The sequence below is a fragment of the Haliotis asinina genome, chromosome 7 (assembly GCF_037392515.1).
Source record: "Haliotis asinina isolate JCU_RB_2024 chromosome 7, JCU_Hal_asi_v2, whole genome shotgun sequence".
Classification (NCBI taxonomy): Eukaryota; Metazoa; Mollusca; class Gastropoda; order Lepetellida; family Haliotidae; genus Haliotis; species Haliotis asinina.
In genome coordinates, this window is record NC_090286.1 from 25,943,207 (window position 1) to 25,960,001 (window position 16,795).

A 16,795-nucleotide genomic window follows, 5' to 3' on the forward strand; every position below is an offset into this window, starting at 1 on the left:
GTGACACTGGTGTTAGCATTAATTTGTGACTGTAAACTGTACACATCTTTTACAAAAAAACCCAAACACACCTATTTTGAAAAGACAATGGCTTTGTGCAAATTAGCGTGCGATTATAATGTGCTTAAAAGGACACTTTTAAAATGGCCATTTTGAAACTAAACTTAGCCTAATTTCAAAAGATAGCTTAAACTTAAAAATAAGAATATAAAAACTGAAACATTTAAGGATATAGCTACCATGGAGTCTCACTATCACAACAAAGAGAAACCGTTAGGAGTGGTCGTCTCGAAAGCAAAACCAGGAGGGATGTCGCAGATGCTGATTGGGGCCGTGTGCGTGCGACTTGTACAAGCCCTGACTAATACTGCTGTAAGCGGCGTAAAACGATGCTCACTCGTTTCTTAATGCAGAGCAAAACGCAGGTGAACAACAATTGAGTACCATCCTTTTTTCTTTCGGCCAGGAGATAGATCTTCAGCTCTCTGGCACTACACAATGAAGACCACCGGGAATTTTGTAGGAACGACGCTTAGTAGGAAAGACGCTGAATATAATTTTGATATCTTTTAGTGGCTTTTTTGAAGTTGACTTGGAAGACACATGCCATTTGTTCCCAACTGCGTAGATGGATGCTCATGCTGTTGACCACTGCATCATTTAAAGACTGACAATAAATATATATATATAATAAATATATAGTGTAGTGAAGGGGTTATTATGGGTTTAAGAAACATTTTTAGCTTAAATAACAACTTTTAAACCTGCAATGTACACCTAGCATGTGCACCGTCATATCTTTTTTAGTGGTCTATGTAAGGTACCTATACTTGGGAGTTACCCGACTTAGGCGGAAGTTGCATGGTTTCATTCGGATATTCTCGGTGTCGCACGTTGTAATAGACTGGTTTGTCTTTCATACATCGCTTCCGCTGTCCGCCGTACTGAGTGACTACAAAGCGAATGAGAGGGTCCCAGTCTATCGCTTCGTTGCAATACTGTATCAGAGATAGGGAAGGTTGAAGCAAGAAGTATTGATTGAAATGGAGCACGTGGGATTTGTTTGACGTATGTTTTGATTTTGATTAAGAGCTTGTTTTATGTTAAAGTGACAGATAATTTTCATATCATTTACACAAAACCTGTAGTTTGTTTAGGGTGTTACTGGGAAGATGTGTCGATGGTAGTAGTACTTTTACAAAGAGTTGCTGAGAGGCTGGAAGCAAGCCTTACGATCGACGAAACTCTTTTTCCTGAAAGGCTAAATTAGAGTTAAAGTTCCATTGGCATTAACTAATTGTCACTCATACCGTGAGCCATTGGAGGAATTCTAAAGATTTTATGCTGCTGTGATGTGGCTGTTTGATTGCTTAGTTGATGTAAGAGACAGTGGAACTTTAAGCAACTGTTTAGTTATTAATAAATCATTTAGGGTTGCTAAATCATATGGCAGAAAGCGGAGACCCTACCTATAAAAAATGAAATAAAACTTGTGTAGCCCCTTTAATCAACAGGAATATACACACCAAGACGTTTAACTTGATATTTGCTTAAATTTTGATGGAGTGTTTGAATGTTTTGGTCCCAGGGTAGAATATGCCTTCAGCAACCCATGTTTGCCATAAAAAGCGACTGTACTTGTCGTAAGAGGCGACTAATGGGATTAAGTGGTCAGGCTTGCTGACTTGGTTGACACATGTCATTGGTTCCCAATTGCGCAGATCAATGCTCATGTTGTTGATCGTTGGATTGTCTGATCCAGACTCGATTATATACAGACCGCCACAATATAGCTGGAATATTGTGTAGTGCGGCATAAAACTAAACTCACTCACTCACTCACTTTGAATGACATATTCATGGTAATGATGAAAACTTTGATAATTCTTTTTGACAGAAGTGACTGAAGTCACTGAAAATATGTGGAAGCACTTTTAGTATAAATGGCATGAGTTTAAGTCCTAACGCCGTCCACCCAAAAGGATAATACCGGACTAGTAGTTTTACATATTTCCCACTAAAACATTGGTTTTCTGTTGGCTTGCATTTATTGATATCAATAGATTGACCCATGAAGGTCCAGATTAGAACTGATCTTCAGTAACCCATGCTAGGTGTAAGAGGCTACTAACAGGATTGTGTGCTCAGGGTCATTGACCTGCTTGACACGCGTCATTGTGTTCCATTTGTGCAGATCGATGTTCATGCTGTCAATTACTTGATTGTCTGGTCCAAGTTCTATTATTTACAGACTGCTGCCATATAACTTGACTATTTTGTTGAGCACAGTATTAAACAACAAACCAGCAAACCATCCAACAAAGACTGGCATATACCTAAACATGTTCTTAATACATTTGTTGCAGCATCAGTGACCCATGATGGAGGAATTCAGTTCCGAAATACCTGTCTCGCGTCTGAGTGAAGTGTCATTCCGTCTCTATACTAGTGAGGAGATCAAAGCTCTCAGTGTCCTCGAGGTCACCAACCCTCAAACTTTTGACATCTTTTCACATCCTACATATGGAGGTCTTCATGATCCTTCTTTGGGTATGTCATTAAAAATGTCATCTTCATTATAAATCCGAATAATATTTTATTTGGAAAGTAGTTTTTGTGTTCCAGGAAATTATTGGTCCCCTAGTTTTGTATATTTGAAGTGGACCTCTAGCTGTATTAGTTACTGTAAACAGCCAAATTTTCGCGACCGTTTAATTTTTGCGAACTTCGCGTCACACTTCATGACGAGAATAAAAACATGAGATAATATAGATATCGCATACATTCTATTCAGGTAAGTCAACAACACAAAAACAATACAGGTGTCATTGCTCAATCACGTGTCACCGCTGGGCTAATCTGGATTATCACGGCTCAATCACGCTCTATTTTCATTGCTCTAACACCTAATTAAAAAGGATTAATTCTGAAATCAATTACATTAATTTGCTGTTAGATCACTTCGCAAATCTTTTTATTTTATAACAGCTCAGTGGTCACGCACCTGCATGTCATGTAGAAACATTCAGAGACGCCCCTGTAACAAGATCACCTCGCGAAAATAAGAAGGCACGAAAAGGTTTAGTGACCATCACTCGCGAAAATTTAAAGGCGCGGAAATAAGACAGTTTACAGTATTCATTTCTGGATGAAACTAGTGGGTCAGTCTTATAACATAGTGGTGCCTTTTTATGATTTGAGATTCATTTTGTTTGTCTATTTCATCTTGTTGATGTTTTAACATGGGAGGAAATGAAAATGAGAGTAATGCTTGTTTCCAGGCCAGAACTTGATACTTTTCAAATTATCGTTCAATGTGCTCACTCATTGATTTGAAAATTTAGATCAGTTTGGTTGAAATGTTTAGTTAGCTATTATTGACAAGTAAGCTTATGGTTATTGAATCTCTGTCCTTCATGAACTTCAATACAACCTCTAAATCCACAATGTTCAAAAAAAAAATATGTATGGATGATCTGAAGAAATGAACAATCCTGGTCACTAAGTCCCCAGTCCAGTTATAGAGCATCTACATGTTAAAAAGTACAGTTCCTATTTGCTTCTTGACCATCGTTTATGTGCATGTCAGATTATGTTTTTGTTAAACATTCGGTTACTTACTACTAGGCACATATTAGATGATCCTGCGCACTAAACGCATTTGTGACAAGAGAGACGGTACAACAAATTGGGCGCGTACACTTGGCTGCTACAGGTAGCTTGACGATTATGCACGTGCAATACATGCTAACCGTGAAAAGACTGCAATTTCAGGCATAAGATACTGAGATTCCACGCTAACCTTTAGTTAAGACGAAGACAAATAGATGATTGGGGCACTGACAAGCATTTTAGATATTCAACAATTTTGTTTAAAAAAAGCCCAGGAAAATGTCATTTGCTTCGTGAAATGGATCGGTGGTCCTAAACATATTTGCTCAGTATATTGTGTTGATTCAATTCGTTGGGATTGTACCTGTTCCCAAATCGAGTGTGCTATAACAATTCATGTGTGAAACGCACAGGGAAAATGAACTTGATATTTATCAGACAACCTGTCTCCCTCTTGTTTCAAGTGGATCGTTCTGTGGGGCGTTCCCAAGCATGCAAATTGGGGTCATTTGTCAGGTCGTGGATCATCTTGTATGTGTTTACCAGTACTAATGCATATTTTTGTTTTAGTCTTTTAATAGGATCTTTGTAATATCCTAAAATTGGTAAGGACCACCAAATTCTTTCCTTTTACGATAGTAAAATCTGCATTGTAATGATGGTAACCTGAAAGAATCTGGATGATTTTTTTGATTTTGTAACCTTTATAGTTTGTAATGTTTGTAAATATTTAAAATAGATGACAATCATGTGGTTGCACTACAACTACTAGTACTAATATCAATGTGTCCGTATGAAGAGGTTGGTGGGGCGGAAGGGGCGGGGTACCTAGTGGTTAAAGCGTTTGCTCATTATGCTGCAGACCTGGGTTTGATTCCCCTTGTGGGTACAATGTGTGAAGCACATTTCAGGTATCCCAGCTGTGATTATGGCGGAATATTGCAAGAAGCAGCTTAAAACCAAACTCACTCACTCTTACTTTATCTGCTTTTCTCCCACAGGCCCTAACCACCGTTCTGAAGTGTGCATGACATGTGGCCTCAGTCATGTGTTCTGTCCAGGGCACATGGGACACATCCAGCTCCCTCTACCAGTCTTCAATCCCATATACTTCAAAACACTTTTTAAGGTGATGTTGCAAGTACTGCCAGTTGTACTGTTAAACAGGTTTCTTTACGATGTGTATTGGTATATATTTGGATTTATTACTCATCTCAGACACTTGTCAGGATCAGGGTAGGTTAATGGTTAAAGCAATCGCTCATTATGCTGAAGGCCTTGGTTTGATTCCCCGCCTGGGTACAATATAAGTTATCACATCGTGTCGAGGGAAATACAGGGTTTTATCAGCCGGAGGCTCGGGGAATACAACCTTAAAAGGGACTGATAAAACCCCTTATTTCCTGAGACACGATGTGATAACGCATTTATCTAGCTGAATGTTTTCACTAAATCAAAACAAAACAACACGCATTGAATCGACTTGCTGCCATGTTAACGCCAGCTGATTGTTTGACCTCAATGCACCGCATGTTACTAAAGGCTTGTCGATGCACGCTTTTCTCACTTCGCCTCATCACCGAGGCGTAGCGGGGTGATATGACTTTCGCAGTGGGAGTGTACAACTTTTATACCCCCGCTGGCGGATCTTGATGGATGTACATGGTATTTTATCAGAGTCGCGTGGACCAATCAAAACTCGACATTCTTACATGAGGCTAGATAATGTGTGATGCCTGCTCTTTGTATGTTTCTGTGATATTACTAGAATATTGCTAAAAGTGTTGTAAAGCATCACTCATTTATTTAGTTGATTTGTTATTGTATTTTTATGACCTTGAAGAGAGTGGTAGAGAGTGTTTTCTTCGTTTCTTCACTTTGATCTAACTCACTCATGTGAGACATTATTTGATTTTCAGTTTCTGAAAGGAACCTGTTTTGACTGCCACAAGCTCATCGTGGACAGTACTTACTGTAAGGTCTTCATCCTCCAGGTGACACTGCTTAATCGTGGCGAAGTGTCAGGCTGCTTCAAACTTTCAGCGTATGCAGAATATCTTGTGACTGAGAGGGGGAAAAAGACATATGATCTCAGCGAACGTTTAGATCAGTTTGTAGCTGACAACTTCCCAGGTATGAATTCGTTTTGACAGAAGGATGAGGTACTTCCAAAAGTAGCATCATGACCCTTGTTAATAGTTACCTGTAACATGTTAAGTGGATGAGGTACTTCCAAAAGTAGCATCATGACCCTTGTTAATAGTTACCTGTAACATGTTAAGTGGACGAGGTACTTCCAGAAATAGCATCATGACCCTTGTTAATAGTTATCTGTATCATGTTAAGTGGACGAGGTACTTCCAGAAATAGCATCATGACCCTTGTTAATAGTTATCTGTATCATGTTAAGTGGATGAGGTACTTCCAGAAATAGCATCATGACTCTTGTTAATAGTTACCTGTATCATGTTAAGTGGACGAGGTACTTCCAGAAATAGCATCATGACCCTTGTTAATAGTTATCTGTATCATGTTAAGTGGACGAGGTACTTCCAGAAATAGCATCATGACCCTTGTTAATAGTTACCTGTATCATGTTAAGTGGACGAGGTACTTCCAGAAATAGCATCATGACCCTTGTTAATAGTTATCTGTATCATGTTAAGTGGATGAGGTACTTCCAGAAATAGCATCATGACCCTTGTTAATAGTTATCTGTATCATGTTAAGTGGACGAGGTACTTCCAGAAATAGCATCATGACCCTTGTTAATAGTTACCTGTATCATGTTAAGTGGATGAGGTACTTCCAGAAATAGCATCATGACCCTTGTTAATAGTTACCTGTATCATGTTAAGTGGACGAGGTACTTCCAGAAATAGCATCATGACCCTTGTTAATAGTTATCTGTGTCATGTTAAGTGGGTGAGGTACTTCCAGAAATAGCATCATGACCCTTGTTAATAGTTACCTGTATCATGTTAAGTGGATGAGGTACTTCCAGAAATAGCATCATGACCCTTGTTAATAGTTACCTGTATCATGTTAAGTGGACGAGGTACTTCCAGAAATAGCATCATGACCCTTGTTAATAGTTATCTGTGTCATGTTAAGTGGGTGAGGTACTTCCAGAAATAGCATCATGACCCTTGTTAATAGTTACCTGTATCATGTTAAGTGGATGAGGTACTTCCAGAAATAGCATCATGACCCTTGTTAATAGTTATCTGTATCATGTTAAGTGGACGAGGTACTTCCAGAAATAGCATCATGACCCTTGTTAATAGTTATCTGTATCATGTTAAGTGGGTGAGGTACTTCCAGAAATAGCATCATGACCCTTGTTAATAGTTACCTGTATCATGTTAAGTGGATGAGGTACTTCCAGAAATAGCATCATGACCCTTGTTCATAGTTATCTGTATCATGTTAAGTGGACGAGGTACTTCCAGAAATAGCATCATGACTCTTGTTAATAGTTATCTGTATCATGTTAAGTGGATGAGGTACTTCCAGAAATAGCATCATGACCCTTGTTAATAGTTACCTGTATCATGTTAAGTGGACGAGGTACTTCCAGAAATAGCATCATGACCCTTGTTAATAGTTACCTGTATCATATTAAGGTAATGAGTTTCTATGAGAGATATTAAAACGACCCTTATTAACATTTAACTGTAAGACGTGAAAAGGATGAGGTACTACCAGTAATATTATCATGATCCTTTTTAACATTTAATTGTATCATGTTAAAAGGATGAGATGTTCCAAGAAACATTAAAATGGCCCTCATAAACAAGCTGTAACATGTGAAAGGGTGAATATATCCAGAAATATTACAATAACCCTTATTAACATTTGACTGTAAGTTGTTTACATGTTAAAAGGTATGGTTTTATGATTCCTCATTAGGATTAATGTTGAAAAGGATAAGGTAATACGGATATTAGACATGCTTAATTGTAAATGGTAACTCAAATTTTGATAAAGTTTGTGTGTTTGATACTTTAGCCAGTTTGTCTTTGGAGTTCTAGTTGTTTAGTTATCCTGTGAGCATGGTGGAGTAAGTGATCTTTGGACACAGTCATCTACTTTCTCCCTTATTTCAAACACGTCTGCCCTCTTTATGCATTTGACAGCAGCCATATGCAAAGTAACCAAATACCCGATTTCGATTCCCTACATGGGTACAGTGTGTGAAGCCCATTTCCAGCGTCTTTTGATGTGATGTTGCTGGAATATTGCTAAAAGGGGCATAAAACTAACTTCACTCACTCACTTTTTCAAGTAAGCTGCTGCATTGACTCCCAGTCCATATGGCATCTGCTGCATAGTTTGGTTGATGATACTTTGACATACTCATGTCATCATGACCCAGTGGGAGATGGTGGACTGTGTTATTGATTACTGGTTTGTCTGATCCACATGTGATTATTTTCAAGGGGATAGGACCTGTGAAGGTCCAGGGTAAAACAGGCCTTATGCAACCCATGCTTGCCAAAAATTGTAACAATGCTTTTTGTAATGGACAGATGGTCAGGCTCAGTGACTTGGTTGTCACATGTCATTGGTTCCCAATTGTGCAGATTGATGCTCATGCTGTTGATCACTGGATTGTTTGTTGTAGACTCAATTAATTACAAACTGCTGGTATATAGGTGGAATGAGTGCACTACTAAACGCTCACTCACTCACTCAAGGGGGAATAATAACCATGAATGACAGTAATGAAGAGTGTTAAAGGGAACTTGGTTTATTTATCGTTTATCCCTGCTCACAGCAGTATTCTAGCTATATGGTGGTAGTCTGAATAATCACTTCTCTTGACCAGACAATCCAGTGATAAGCAGCATGAGCTTCGGTCATCGGTTTGAACGTGATGATGTTTCAACAAAGGCAGCGAGTCTGACCACATGACCACAAACATGCATGGTTCCTGAAAAACAATTCTAACCTGGATCTTCATGGGTTGAGTGTTACTGTCAACTTTGTTGGTCTCCAGTTTCAAGTTGTTTGCAGGTCCAGATGCAGATGAAAGGAATGATCCTTATGTGATAAACCACAAGAACATTCAAGCTGTGCGGAACTCACTGGCTAAGGAGTTCATGGCTAAGCTGATCAACAGTAAAGCAAAATGCCCACACTGTGGTGTGGTCCTGAGGAAAATGCAACAGAGGTATAACACTTCCATTGGGCTGTACGGGAAGTCGAATGACCGTGAAGACAAGGAAAACGTGTAAGGTTCCCACGCTGTTTGAGTTGACTATTTAAGATACAGACATGCCTTGTGAAAGAGGCCTATTTGGTAGAGCTGTCTGGCAGGTTGTTTTGAAGGATCACCTCTTAGTTGTGACACTAAAAGAGTGACAACTTTGTGAGACACTGGTCAGTGGCTACCAAAGATGTGACTCCCTTATTAAAGACACCTCAGTTCTGGCAGCTACAGTTGTGATGATTTAAGTACCTACAATCTGGTAGTGACGTCCTCAGACTGGCCTCAGTAGTGGTGCCCAGAATGTGCTGCCCAAAGTACTGACTTCTGGCAGTACTGATGCCCTAAGTATTGACAGTCTAGTAGTGACGTCCTCAGACTGGCCTCAGTAGTCGTGCCCAGAATGTGCTGCCCAAAGTACTGACACCTGGCAGTACTGATGCCCCAAGTATTGACAATCTAGTAGTGACGTCCTCAGACTGGCCTCGGTAGTGGTGCCCAGAATGTGCTGCCCAAAGTACTGACACCTGGCAGTACTGATGCCCCAAGTATTGACAATCTAGTAGCGACGTCCTCAGACTGGCCTCAGTAGTGACACCCAGAAGTAGTGATGCCAACAGTAGTTACACCTGGCAGTACTGATGCCCAAAGTATTGTCAACATAGTAGTGATGTCAGTACAGATGCTGTAGTAGTGACACCAACAGAGGTAACACGCACATTAGGGATACCTTCAGAAGTGACACCTAGAAATAATAAAGAAACCTTAAGATAGTCAAATATACAAATAATCATTATATCTCTTTTTCATAGAGATCGTCCTGTGGGTACTTATATGCATTTTCTGCTGCCGGAAAATGTCACGTATTTTAATAAAATATTGCACAATAAACAAAAAGTCTTTTTTGTTCATTATACAGCCTCTCACCACGTGGTGTCGCCCCTCTGCTGCGCATGCGTAGACAACTAGGTAAGCATCCAAGCCCGTATCATCATTCCTTCTGCTGTCACCGTGGTGTACAGACGTATAAGCTGGAAAGTTAAGACAAAGTTTCTACAAGGTTGTAATTACATGCTTGAAGATGTCTCAGGAGTCTTTCTCTACTGTATGTATGGTTTATTCGTTTGTTAAAAAGAAACAGAACATTATTTAAAACCAAAAGTTACCTTGTTTGTCTGTGACTAGAGTTGGATTATGGCGGCTGTCCCATGGGTTACGCACGTGTTAGCTTATGCCTTTCATATTTGGCTTACAGGTGTTTACAGCGTGTACGTCTTGCGGGACAAATATTTCCCCCAAGACCAGCACTCTAAGTGACTTTGTTGTCTGGAAAAAGCGGGACATGACCCTTAAGCTTGCGAGCTGTGCTTTGGTTTCTCCCCCTGGGCTCGGAAATGGAGAGCGTCGGACTTCCTCCTTTACAAGGAATTGTGAGAGGCGGGAGGGGAGCCGTTGGAGCTTCCCCCATCCAAGTCTAAACGGGCTGAGAAGATAAGCAGAAATCTAAGAGTAATTCTAAGATTCCTTCGTCTTCCTTGTCCTCCGGTTTTGATATGGCACTAATTACTTAGTTGTTCCAACAGCATATGGACTCCATTGGAGGTCTCCGGCAGGAGTTCCTCACGCACTCTGGGTGGGGGACGGAGAGTCTGGGGGGCGGATCGCCGAGCTCATCTTGCTCCGCTAGCCTCGAGATGCTGGTTGACCTGTTGCCTTTGGCTTCGGGTCCTGACATCTCGGCTACCCCGGAGAAGGAAGGTTCGCTCCCAGTCCCTCTCAAGGTCTTGGCGCAGGGTCCGTTGAGGATTCCTGGGGTTCTGGTCCCTGCGTCACCCCTCCCCATGAGAGTGGAGGACTCGGTTCTGTCCGAGCTTTCCCCCGCGTCTCGGGACCGGGGTTCAGCTGGCTCCGCGTCGCTGGCTGGAGTGGAGGGTGCCTTCGGCTCTTCTCTCCCCTCTCTCTCTCTCGCTCGTCCTCTGGGTCAGGGCGTGGATCCTCCTTTCGGGAGGACTCTGCCTTGGCTTCAGACTTAGATGTTGAGGTGATGGATTTCGGGGAGGTCAAGGAGGCTGAGGGTGCCTTTCGTTTCTCCTCGGCCTTGCAGGAAGTGCGTCAGAGAATAGCACAGGCAATTCCCCAGACCGCAGTCCCAACTATCTGTCCGGACTCAACTGAGTTCTGCCTGCCGGGTGAGGCGTTTGCTCCTAGGCAACTCTCAAAGACGCAGCTCGGCATACTCCCCTCTCTAGTTCATGATGTGATGGATCCCCTCCTAGCTGGTACGCGTTTGTGCTTCGATCTGCCGGAGCTTGTTTGCCGTTACCAGCTGGGGGACGATTCTCTCTTCCTGGTGCTGGTGGTGTATGTTTACTTCAGTCACCCTCGGGGGATGCTCGGCTTCCTTGGGTGCAGCTCCGGCTGCCAAACAGGGGTGGTTAATTCCACCATTTGCCCAGTCGGGAGCCACCCTGCGGCAGGCATACCAGACCTACGAGGTCTACCAGAATGCCATGCAGCAGGAGCGGGTGGTGGTCCATGCGGCCTACCTCTCCTCATTACAGAGGTAGGCCCTGGAGACGTTGGTGAACTCTGGGGACGTTTCCCCGAATGTAGTTCTTCTCCGCCAATTGTCCGAAGTCCAGGCTCACCTGACGCGTGATTCTTTGCGATAGGTGACGTCTACGGTCATGTGCGCAGTCATGGGGATGCGCAAGCTGTGGCTGTCGATGTCTTGGTACTCAGCAGCAACACAGCAGACCTTGCTGGGCCTTCCGTTCCGGCTGGGGGCGACATTCCCTGCTCTCAGGCAAACCAGCCCACCTTGGGATTTGTCAATCGTGCTTGATTGGCTATCCGGTCCCACTTTCTCATGTCTATCGGCTATTTCCATTCAGCTGTTAACATGGAAGGACATATTTCTGGTGGCGGTAACATCTGGGAGAAGGGTTGGTGATTTACAAGCCATGTCTGCAGACCCGGCTCTAACATTGTTTCACCCTGACCATGTCAGTATTCGCCTTCCAGATACTTACCGTCTAAAGATGGATCGCGCTTTCCGTGTGACAGCTCCTATCGAACTTCCTACTCTCACCCAGCCTTCTACATCGGGGACCCCTGCAACGAGCACTCACCTGTTGGATGTCCGTAAGACCCTTAAGGTCTATATCAAACGAACACAAGGGGTCCGTACGGGTACCCATCTGTTCTGCTGTTACGAGGGTTGGCTGAAAGGTTCTCAGTCTGAGTGGTTTTTCCCCACCAGGTAGAGACAGGTGTTTGCCACCAATGAGGACAATCATTTAGTGAATCATAGACACAAGAACTACAAACGTACTAATAGTTTTATCTCAACTACAGCTGTTTTGGTAAACCTACCCTCTGAAATCATCAGAAATGGACAAAACTGAATACAGGGCAGTCATCAAGTACTTGCAAAAGAAAGGGATGTCCCCAACACAGATACATGCTGACATGGTCTCCACTCTAGGGGATGATGCTCCTTCATTTTCCACAGTAAAGAAGTGAACTGCAGAATTTATGCGTGGTAGACAAAGCCTTGATGATGACCCACGCTCAGGAAGGCCTTCAACAGCAACCACTCCAGAAAACATCACGCGAGTGCCCGATATGTTTATGGATGATCGACGATTGACTACTCAACATATTGCTAGTGTAGTGGGCATCTCTCATGAGTGGCCATGTCAACAATCCGCGATTGTGGCTTTGAACTCATTGACCATCCTCCTTATTCACCTGATTTGGCTCCTTCTGACTTCCACCTGTTCCCCAAAATGAAAAAGGAACTCGCCGGTCGCCATTTTGCAAGTAATGATGACGTCATTTTCATTGTGACTGATTTTTTTAGGGTAGCTGAAGAAGATTTCTTCCTGACCTGGATTCGGGCCTTGCAGCATCGCTGGCAAAAGTGTGTGAACTTGGAAGGGGACTACGTAGAAAAATAAATTACAAACGTGGACTTTGTAACTTTTTTTCACAGTGAGGCTTAGAACTTTTCAGCCAACCCTCGTATGGTGGTGGGAAGGCTGGGTTGCCGGCTAGCAAACAAACTCTCTTTCGCTGGCTAGTTTCTGTTATCTGTGCCGCATATCAGGCTAGGGTCAATCCTCCCCCTGAGGGGTTGAAGACTCGCTTGGTCAGGGCAGTAGCTGCTTCCAAAGCATTCGCAACGGCACTGCCCATTGAAGAGATTTGCTCTGCTGCTATTTGGAGCAGGCCTAGCACGTTCATGAAGCACTATCAGCTTGATACGCACTCACGTGAGCATGCACGGTTTCCTGCAACCCTGACCAAATGAGTCTTGGTTACTTGACAGCTGCTGACATACTGTGTATTAATGCATATCTCGACTACTGACATGTCCTGCGACTGCGATCTGACTAGATTTGTTGTCCGTCTTAATCAGGATTTTTTCCCCCATTCGGTGCTCTCTATACGATTCACTATGTTGGTGGGGCGAATTTGACACTTTTTATGGTGCTCGCTTATTATGCTTAGCTCTGAGTTGGTCTTGATGTGGTTGGTCCCTGTCGGTTTTCTCCCATAATGCCTCTCATGGAAGCTCATCGGGACTTCGACGTAGGTGAGTATTTATTGCGTATGCTAATTTTCGTAATTCCATACTGTACCAGAATTCCTTCCTCCATAGCCGCTGGTCTTTGGGAGTCTGAGTTTATGCATATGAGTACCCAAGGACGATCTCTATGAAAAAGAATTAGACAAACCTCTACTGTAGAGGTTTCTGATTCTTTGAAGAGAATCGTCCTTGGGGTAGGGCCACCCACCTTCCCGCAATTCTGTTCACTGATTTATATATCAGCAGACGGAATGATGATACGGGCTTGGATGCTTATCTGGTTGCCTGCACATGCGCGGCAGAGGGGTGACTCCACGTGATGAGGGGCTGTATAATGAACAAAAAAGATTTTTTGTTTATTGTACAATATTTTATTAAAACATTGTTGCAACTGTCACGTGACATTTTCCGGCAGCAGAAAATGCATATAAGTACCCGGAGGACGATTCTCTTCAAAGAATTGGAAACCTGTACAGGTTTGTCTAAATTTAACTGATTACAATTATGTTGATGCTAAATTGTTTAGTTGTCATCTTTGGACTGTAGGTAGAGTCTGCTATGTAAGATTACTAAACATTTGTGGAAATGTGCTTCCACATTTGTTTTAGATTGCTAAGTATAATAGTGTGTAGTACTGGTTTCAGTGACATTCTCATCACATTGATTTGCTCACAGGCAGCAGAAAAAAACACAAAACAAGAAGACCAAGCCAACTGACCTTGATGAGAATAAAGAGAGAGAGGGTGACGTGGAGGAACTCGAAGAAGGTGAAGGTGAAGATGAAGGTGAAGGTGAGGACGAGAAGCTGGACAACTCACTGTTCACGGACAACAAGGCCTTCACCATGCTGACTCCGTCCTTGGTACGCGAACATGTGCAAAAGGTGTACTCCACCGCTGGACCCCTCCTCCGAATCCTTTTTGAGTCTTTGGCCAAAGTGACCAAGGCTTCACATCCAACTGACATCTTCTTTGTGGATGTTATTCCTGTTTGTCCATCACGATACAGACCTGTAAGTAGCTTGAAGTCCCCTCTTTGTATCAGATATCTATGTTGAAAGGCTTCTTTTGTTTTTCAGATATGCATGTTGAAGGGTCCATCTATTTTTCAGATATCTAGTTTGAAAAGTTCCTCTGTATTTCAGATATCCAGGTTGAAAGGCCTTTGCTGTGTTTCAGATTTTCATTTCCTCTCAGATTGACCCTCATTCATGTAAGATGGCCCCTCTGTGTTTCAGTGGCCAAAAGTGAGTTTGCAAAACTGACTGAGCTGAATATGGTATGGACGTCAGGTGAAGAATAAACGTAAAACTCAGTATGGTACTATTTTACAGGGTCCAAATTCAGTCGAACACCAGTAGCAACAGTTACTCCCCTTTGTTTACAATTATTGTCGTCTGCTTCATGATGCCTGCTCATAGCCATCAAGTGACACCCAACCAGAAACAAATAATTGTCTTTTTGTCCCAGCAAGGTAAATCGAGCTATAAAATTACAGAAATAGTCAGAATTAACCCTAGAACAGTTCAGAAATTTCTAAAACGTTTTTGTGACACCGGTTCATGTGAAAACAGACCGAGAAAGTGATATTGGTGATGTTCTGGGGCTGCATCACTTATGATGATGTTGGGACACTCACTTCTATTGATGGCAATGTGAACACAAAGATGTATATTAACATTCTAGAGGAAAATTTGTGGCTTGTTATTACCAGACTTTTCACAAACAGACCATGGATATTTCAAGAGGACAACATCCCATGCCATGTGTCATTACAAGCCAATCATCAGTAAAAGGACAATCAAATTTGTAGTTTGCTATGGTCAGTTCAAAGTCCTGACATGAATGTGATAGAAAATGTGTGAAAAACTCTGAAATATTGCCTGAAAAGACGAGTTCATGAGATCAGAAGCAGAGATGACCTAATTCGGCTTGTTCGGGAAATGGTGGGAGGGGTCGCCCACTCGCTTACATCAGGAAACTGTATGACAGTATTCCCACTGGAATTTGACAGGTTCTTAGAATTCAAGGTCTTCTCTCAAAGTACTGAAAATTTCATGTGAGTACCAATTCATTTTACAAAGGTATTGAGCTTTAAATTCGAGGTGCCAGATCGGGAAATTCCAGGACATCACACCGCTGTGAACTCACTGTGGGCTAAAAGCTGTGTTTCAGATATGCATGTAAGATGGCCTCTCCTATTTCAGATATATAGGTTGAGAGGCCTCTGCTGTGTTTCAGGTATGCACGTAATATGGACCCTCTGTGTTTCAGATATCTATGTTGAAGGGCCGCCAGTATGAGAATCCCCAGACAGGTAACTTGTGTCTGATCCTCCAGGACAGAGAAGTCATTACACAGATCATCCAGCAGATAAAGTCTGGTAAAGTCAAAACTGAAGTGGATGGAGAGACAGAGATGCTTCCGGTAAGTCAGTGTTCATAGGGTAGAGTGGTCACCATTAGTCGCTGATACCATCATTGTCATCATCGTCATCGTCACCATCATCTTTGACATTATCAGTAGTGTTCCCCCTAGGGTTCAGAAAGGGCAGGGTAAATTCATGGAAAAGGGCACTTCATAACCTCAAAGGGCATGTTGGTGAGGATTATTAAAAAAACAACAAAATGTGTAAGAAGTCAAATTGTCTTATCATTTCTATTTTTAAGTTGGTTTTCACTCTTCTCAGTTTGTATTTTAAGATTAGAATTTGAAAAAAGCATTTCAAATCTTCAAAATACACACTCGTATGACTGCGACTGAGGCAAAAAAGGGCAGGGCGCAAAATAAAAAGGGCAGTGTGCAAAAGTCAAAGGGCAGGGTGCTGCGCCCTCCTAAATGTGCCTAGGGGGAACACTAATCAGCCTTCATTTTGACGATTCACATTCATATTTCTAAATTTTAATCAGTTTGCTAACTAGATTTCATTTGATTGCAGCAATCTATCATCAATCTGCGAGGTGCCTCCTTGACACAGAAGCTGAACAATGCATGGATATCGCTGCAGAATCATGTCAATGTCGTGGTGGATAGCAAGTTGGATAAAATGTCCAAAGACCAGATTGGCATCAAACAGGTCAGAACGGCCTTTATTGGTGGCTGATGGTGTTTTTATTACAGATCATAATGACATTTTTTTGTTCTTTCAGAATAACAAATGTTGTGGTCCGTGTTTTACTGTGTTATTAAACAAATCTAAACATTATTCCTTCTTCTGGCTCCTGCTTATTTGCTTATCTCCAGCCTCTATGTGAAGATAGTGGAACACTTGAAATCCCTTAAAGTTCCCTTCTCCTGAAGCGGACTTACAATCATATTCACCCATGGGCAATCCCCTGTTTCCTGCCATATAGGTCACATGACCAGCCCTGTTTGTCA

At 42.2% G+C, this 16,795-nt stretch overlaps 1 protein-coding gene across 1 annotated transcript in view; it reads left to right on the forward strand.

Moving 5' to 3' along the window:
- The first annotated feature begins 989 nt into the window (after window positions 1–989).
- LOC137290193 (DNA-directed RNA polymerase I subunit RPA1-like) overlaps window positions 990–16,795 on the forward strand; it is a 44,426-nt gene continuing 28,620 nt past the window's right edge. Inside the window, exons 1-8 of the mRNA XM_067820911.1 lie at window positions 990–1,068; window positions 2,367–2,550; window positions 4,614–4,741; window positions 5,532–5,745; window positions 8,632–8,848; window positions 14,094–14,430; window positions 15,692–15,844; window positions 16,356–16,493. Coding sequence (XP_067677012.1) covers window positions 2,379–2,550; window positions 4,614–4,741; window positions 5,532–5,745; window positions 8,632–8,848; window positions 14,094–14,430; window positions 15,692–15,844; window positions 16,356–16,493 — 1,359 coding nt within the window. The 5' untranslated portion in view covers window positions 990–1,068; window positions 2,367–2,378. The remainder of the gene's footprint in view (window positions 1,069–2,366; window positions 2,551–4,613; window positions 4,742–5,531; window positions 5,746–8,631; window positions 8,849–14,093; window positions 14,431–15,691; window positions 15,845–16,355; window positions 16,494–16,795) is intronic.